The sequence below is a fragment of the Mus pahari genome, chromosome 16 (assembly GCF_900095145.1).
Source record: "Mus pahari chromosome 16, PAHARI_EIJ_v1.1, whole genome shotgun sequence".
Lineage (NCBI taxonomy): Eukaryota > Metazoa > Chordata > Mammalia > Rodentia > Muridae > Mus > Mus pahari.
Genome location: NC_034605.1, coordinates 3488654 through 3496153, shown reverse-complemented (window position 1 = coordinate 3496153; position 7500 = coordinate 3488654). Strand labels below are relative to the sequence as shown.

At 41.0% G+C, this 7500-nt stretch overlaps 1 protein-coding gene across 2 annotated transcripts in view; it reads right to left on the bottom strand.

Annotated features, from left to right (window-relative positions):
* Positions 1 to 7500, bottom strand: part of Upf2 (UPF2 regulator of nonsense mediated mRNA decay) — a 105236-nt gene that overhangs the window by 6514 nt on the left and 91222 nt on the right. The window contains exon 19 of one of the 2 annotated variants that reach the window (XM_021215285.1): positions 2862 to 3029. In XM_021215285.1, the coding sequence (XP_021070944.1) occupies positions 2862 to 3029 (168 nt within the window). The remainder of the gene's footprint in view (positions 1 to 2861; positions 3030 to 7500) is intronic. The other variant, XM_029547422.1, reaches the window with a different exon arrangement.

Here is a 7500-nt window from a genome sequence, read left to right as displayed (position 1 = left end):
ATCATATGTGAACACAGGGAGACGTGACACAAGGAGGGAGGGTGACATAACTGATGCAGAGGTTTGGTCCTTTCTCAGAATGCCCATATTCAGAATGCACATGGCAAACAAACCTAGATAAAAATCTATAAAATGCAGTCCATGGATCCCTGGGAACTTTTAGGTAAGCTATGATAATCAGCTAAGCATAAAATAAAAAGTGTTTCACAACCTAAAGTCTGTGGCACAACAGTGTGCATACTTTACCGCCACCCCCCCCCCCGTCATGTAAAGCCTTTGTGTATAGTATATGCCTTAAAATGTTAGAATTAAATGACCTTTCCAGACTTTCTTCTTTGTGCCAAGAAAAGCTGTTGGTATGGATAGGGAATGCAAAGGAAGAGCAGAGAGAATAAAGGAGACATAAAATATGATGACTAAGATTTTTAAAAAGCCTAGCTCAAAGAAGTAAGCAAGCCTAGGGGAAAACATTAAAACTGGGATTTGAGAATCCTGGTTACAGTGGCAAATTACCAACTCCAGGTAGCCAAAAAGCAGTTTTGGCAAAGATCTGGGCACAATCCCAAATTCAAGAGTCTTCCAGCTCTCATTTTCCTCCGCAGAGACTTGAGTGAACATAGAGAGTGCAGCCTGGGTCTACAGACAGTAGAGGGGTGGGACTTTTTATAAAGCCCTGTGTGTGTGTGTGTGTGTGTGTGTGTGTGTGTGTGTGTGTGTGTACAGGCATGCCTATACAGAGAAGGGAGGGAAGTGATGAAGGAAGTGTTTTACTTTACCATGTTAACTTTAATGTTAGTCAGGATGTAGTCTTTGCTAGCCCTATTATTCTACTATTATTGAGGCTATTTTACACACTAGCTAGCAAAATAAAGGTATAAAGCAGGACTTCTATGATTACTTATTTAAACAGGGAATTATGGACAGGAACTGAGTTACTCATCTAGAAATTTAAAAAAAAAAAAAAACCATACATGGGGTAGTTGTATAAAGTCATGTAATGGGAACTCAGAAAAGCCAGGTGAGCCCAGGGCAAGGTCCTTCTGTGGCCCTCAGCCTTGGGCTAAGGTGCTGATGATTATCTTAATCTCTCCTTGTTTTCTTACTGAAAAGGAAGGAGGGGTTTCTAGTCTTAACTTAGTGGGGGGTGTCTTTAACAAGGAGCAGGCCATAAGCCCTCACACCCTGCCTAGTAGCTTGATGCCAAGAATAGAGATTCCAGCCACACTCTTGGAGGTCAAGAGTCAGGGCTGCTCTTACTGTATAGGGAGTTAAATGAGTCATCTTACTTATTCCCAGGGTTGAGTACTGGCACCCACTCACTCCGGTTCCTTGTGAAGATGCAGAGGGTTGTGGCTACTGCAGAGTTTTAGGTTCTGGTGTTCTTATTTAACAAGGCTGAGGGCATGGAGGTGGCAACCCACTTTGAGCCCCAGGTCCAAGAAGGGGCTAGTTCTAGGGTCAGGTCTCAGCAAGCATATAAAAGAAGTCAAAATCTTTATGTGGCTCCCATCTGCTGGCACTGGTGACTAAGGATGGTGCTGCAGAGCTGTTCTTTGTCCTCTAGACAGAAAGGCAGACATCCAAGAACAACGTGGTGCTCACCAGGAGCTAGCCCTGCTGATCTTTCAGGGGTTCTGCTTACTGTTATCCTCTTCATAGGATCTGTCAGCCCTCATCTCCAGTGTGTGTGTGTGTGTGTGTGTGTAACATACACTGTCTCTGCCCCCACTGAGCCATCTCACTATGCTGGTCTCAATACTGTGGCTACAGATTCTTCAGGCACAGACAGTACTCACTAACTTCCTGATTGTGTCTGCAGGCACAGCTTCCCTTCCTGCTTGTCCCTATGCTCGTTGTCTCCTTTCACTTGCTTTATGTCCCTCGTCTTCCCAAGCTGACACTGTGAATGTCAGAATGACAGCTCTAAGAGAGAAGAATTTGCTTAACTTATGCTCTACACAAAAGGTCCAGCATGAACACAAATAAGCCAAATGGTCATATGAATAACATGTAAACCACCTAATTAGACCTGACTACCTTACTTCCTAAAAGCTGGTATTTCTTTCATTCTAATACATATCATTATTTTACATATCATTAAAACAAAACTGTTAATTATAACATGAATTAATCAATTTAGAAATAAACCTGATATCAGAAATGATAAAGCATAAAAACAGAACTGATCCATGAGCATACAGGAGATGTTTCTAACAGCTGGCCTTTATCCTTGTATACTAAGTCTTATTATCTCACAGGAGATGACAGGCAGGTATTCCATCGTTTCTGCCACCTATATTAGTCCTAGGACATAGACACATACATATGCATACTAGTGCATAGCAGATGCTCAGTAAACATCTGCTAAATGAACATGAGTTCCTAACATAACGGCTTAGTAGCCAGGGAAATGACTTTAGGACCATAGGTTAACATACAGCAAAGAAAGAAAGAAAGCACAGTCAGAAGGTAAGAGGAGGTGTGGGGCCTGATAACAGACTTCAACAAAACAAATGACCCTTGGCACTCTGTTTCTTGGTAATGTTAGTCCACATCCTCCTCTCCCTTATCCTGCCCCAATATTGAGCTTCCTTATATAGTTTTCTACTTAAAGTCAAGGAATTTATATGTTCTTACAAATATATACACACTTAGAACTTTCCATTAACACACATCCAGTCTAAAAGTCAATCAATGCATCTATCAATCAATCAATCAAGAATAATATCTCTACCACTGAATACTCTAAATGTTTACCATCTGTTTGTAGGAAAATGGTAACTTGGAATTTACTAAACAAAATAAATTCTCACATCCAATAACCAACAATTATCTGTAACTACACAAGGAGCATATCTTACCTGCTGTTTATTGCCTTTTCTTGTTAACATGACAAATGGCATCGTGTCTGCAGACTCTGTCTCTCCTTCCCCACCACCAAGTGGGGGCCCTTTCCTCAGCTGGCTTTTGAGATGCAAAGGAATAGCAACATCAAGTTGGTGCACTTTAACAGATTCACCACTTCGCTGCTTCAAGACAGAAAATTAAAAAGTATATAAATATTCTGAAACACACATAGAGAAATAAACACACACACACACACACACACACACACACACACACACAAAACCCTGCAAACAACTCATTCAACATAGTATTTCTTAAAACAAAATCTTAAGATCCAGAGACTGGCAAACTCAAAACAAAGAAATGTTTCTCCTCACTACCTACAAAGCCTTTGAGTCTGACCTGTAAGGAACGCTGTGGCCCCACAGACTGAGTTCTTCAAAAGCCTCCTGTCCTTTGCCCTCTCCTGGCACATAGCTGCCTTTGTATTACCAGAGACTCTCTGGGTCTGTGAAGTCTGACTCTTCCAAGGCTTATCACCTCTACCCAGCACTCATAAGCAGCGCTGTACAGACAACAGGTGCTCATCAAACTCAAGAAGAAAAGAAATCTAGAGCAATTCACATTAATTTCTTAGTTGTAGTATCAACTGATTTTAGCATTTATAATAAATTTTCCAAAAAATTAATTGCATGAGTCTTGACTAATGACTTACTTTGCGTTGTTTGGAGGTAGTAAGATTAAAAGGAGTTAGTCCTGGGGTTTGGGAGCTGGCTTAGTAGGTGAAGTGCAGGCTACACATGCATGGGGACCTGAGTCTGGAAGGCTAACACCCATACAAAAGGCCAGGTATAGTAAGTAGTATTTGTAGTCTTAGCCCCAGGAGGCTGACACAGGAAGATCCCAGGCAGGGGCTCACTAACAAGGCTGTGTAAGCAAATCTCCAGGTTCAAAAAAATACTGTGTAGAGTGATAGATGAAGACATACAATGCCAATTTTGGTGTGTACACACATACACACATGCACACAGAGGTGGTGGTGGGATTGATTTAGTGTACCGTTAGAAAGTTCATAAACTTTTAACATACACATAAGCTATACTACATTAGCAGCATCACTGTATGGAGCCTGCCTAACTGGGAGAAGGCAAGTACAGGGATTTCATGGAAGACTGAAGAGAACGGCAGGTATGAGGACATTAAAGACTTAGTGTAACTTCTATGCAGATGGTAAAATAGCAGTTTTGGGAATACAGAAAAAAATTAGGAAAACAGATGCAACAGTAGGGTCTGAAATGATGTAGTTAAGTGGGAATCCCACACGCATGCTAACGACTCTACAGTCTACTGAATGCAGCAGACCGATTCCTCTGAGGTCTCAAAATTGCTTTTTTAACATTTAAATCATCTGTTGTTACAAACTTCATATATTCAAGAGACTTGCCTATCAAGCAAAATGGCTTTTTTTTTTTTTTTATCAGTTTTTGTTTTCTAGTTACAATTCATCAGAACTGGCCTGAAGCGGTCTCAGACTTATTAGATTTATAGGGATCTTTTACTTAAAAAATGAAAAGTGTTACGGTAGGTAAATCTTGACCTGCAAAGTATTTTAAATTATTAATGATCAGAAAATTAACATATTCTCTTTGTAAGGTTTTTAAATACAAAAATGTATGTGTCTATACTAATTCCTCTATTTTATCTCTCTCTGTGCCTCAGCCTAAGATGCAATCACTGTTAATAATGGGTTGTTTTTCCAGTTTCCCTTACATATACATATATAATCAAATAACTATTTCCAAGCAAACTGTCCTATAATAAGCATATATCGTTAATTTGCAGTGCCAGAGACTGAGTCCAGAGCTTTGGACATGTCCAGGTAACATCCTACCACAGACCGGTGTCTCCAATCCCATTATTATCATTATTATTTTCACTTTTTTGAGACAGGATTAAACTCACTAAGTTGCCTATGGTAGCCTTGAACTCATTCGGTAGTTCACATAGGCCGTAACTTTGTGATCCCCCTGCTTCAGTTTTCTGAGTATGGCACATTATTTTTCTTTCCAATTCTATTCTTGGGGGCATCTTTCTATTTGAACATATACACATGGGGTGGGTAGCAGATATAAATGCCTGCATATCTCCTTAATTGAGTCTTCATTGATAGATAAATAACACTTATCATTGATAGACAACCCAAAGCTTACTTTACACTTATTTTGCATGGTTTTTCCCCTAGGGAAGTAAGAGGGGTGTGGGCCATCTGCTCCAGTGTGTACACGGGTCAGAGGACACCTTGCAATGGCTGGTTTACTCCTTCCACCATGTGGGTCCTGGGAAGGAATTCAGTTCACCAGGCTTGGCAGCAGTGCTTTTCCTGCGAAGCCATCTCAGCAGCCCTCCAAGTGTACCTGAGAGACTACTGGGTCATGAGGACATTCATCTACCGATGGAGTCATAATCTGACGGCATCACTGAGAGTAATACAAACTTAGGAAGTGAAACCTTGCTAAGGCTTTAGTATGAAATCCTTTATAGATTCACATTAAAAGGAGTCCACAGGTTGAGTGTGGGTGCATGCCTTTAATCCCAACACTAAAGAGGCAAAGACAGGCAGATCCTTGTGAGTTCAAAGCCAGTTTGCTCTATAAAAGCAAGTTCCAGGCACTACTGGACTACACAGTGAAACTCTTTCTTTAAAAAAAAAAATCCCAACAAAACAAAGCAAAACAGAACAGAACAGAACAGAACAGAACAGAACAGAACAGAACAGAACAGAACAGAACAGAACAGAACAGAACAGAACAGAACAGAAGTTCAGCCCCCAGCTGTAGTGCTACTTTGGGAAGTGTTTGAAATTTTAGGAGGCGGGAACTTGTTGGAGGAGAAAGTGCATTCTGGAGAAAGACTTCCTGGCCCCTTCCCATCTCTCTCCTTCCCAGCCTCTAAGAGATGTGCAGTCTTTATCATACACTCCTATCATCATGCCTCAAGCATAAAGCAATAATGGACTGAAGTTGGGGGCCAAAGGACATCTTTCTTCCCCAGAAGAGTGTCACAGTGACAGAAGGTCTAGCCCGTACAAGCCTGGCTGCAGGAGCAGGCTACTGGGAGCACACATGTTCTCAGGAATGTATGTGTCCTGTCCCTGGCTCCCTTCTGTCTTTATGGGGTGATGGCTTCCTATACTACACACTTCCTTCATGATGCTTCTGTGCTGCTATTTAACAGATTGAAACCAAACACAAAATAAGTTCTTCTTCCATGAAACTATTTCTGTCAGGCATCCATCACAGCGATAAAAGATCAAATTCTCAATCTAGTCAGGGACCTAATGAAGCCAGTTCATTCCACCAACTGAAAAGCTCTCACGTGTTTCCTGTTACTGTGCTAGACAGATCACCATCTATCTGTACCTGCCGATTACCAAGATAGCCGTCTACCCAGGTTTCAGTGTTTGCAGTCCCACCCCTATCAGAACTAACTTCATCTAGGACTTGCTCTTCCAAGGGTTCCCATTACAGTTCTCTGTTCTTGTCACCATTTGCTTGTAGATTATGTTCCAGTGAACATAATCTTAGCATCAGCGATGCTAAGCCTTTATTTAGTTTTCATAGGCAGGCTATTTTCTGTCTTAAGACCTTTGAAATTTTCTTCACTTTTCCCTAATTAAAAATTTTATATGTGTAGATATTTGCTTGCATGTATGTATCTCTCTGCATCATTATGTGTCTGCAGAGCCATCAGATCCCTTGAATCTGGTGTTACAGATGGTTATGATCACCAAGTAGGTGGTGAGAATTGAACCCATGTCCAGTACTCTGAAAGCATCCAGTACTCTAGACTACCTAGCCTTCTTACCAGCCAGCCCATTTCTAAATTTAAACAGCTCCATTTGACCAGCTCTATTTAAAATTGTGCTATTAGAAATGTCTTTTCCACCATCTCATCTAATGAAGGCTCTTCCCTTTCTAGAAACCAAAATATTCTATCCTTACCAATGATCACAATTTAGAGTACATACATGGTAGTTTTTAAATACCTATCCTCTCTGAGAATAAGAATGACTGTCTTATCTACTACTTATGCCTCACCTTTTGTACACTGTTAGTCACATATAGCTTCTCAGTAATTATGAAGTGGTTACTGACTCCATACGCTGCTTTATGAAAACTGTTTTATTTCTCTTCTAGAAAATTACAATTGCTAATTATGCTTTATTTGACATGCCTCTAAAGTGACCTGAGACTGACTTAATAAATTAAGGGCTTTTGGGCTAGTTACAGCAGCATACACATGTAATTTAAGCACACGGGAGGTTGAGGCAGGAAGACTGTAAATTTGAGGTCAGTCTGGGCTAATTATCAAGGCCAGCCCCAGCTATCTAATGGGATCTTGCCTCAAAAATAAAACAAAATATCAACCAGAGAGACACTGAATGCTTCTGTGATAATCTGCCCTCCCCTCAAAAGAAACAGTTCAGACAAGGAAGCTATTAAAGAGAGTCCTTAAAAACCGTGAGAAAGCAGGGCGTGGTAGCGCACGCCTTTAATCCCAACACTTGGGAGGCAGAGGCAGGCAGATTTCTGAGTTCAAGGCCAGCCTGGTCTACAGAGTGAGTTCCAGGACAGCCAGGGCTACACAGAGAAA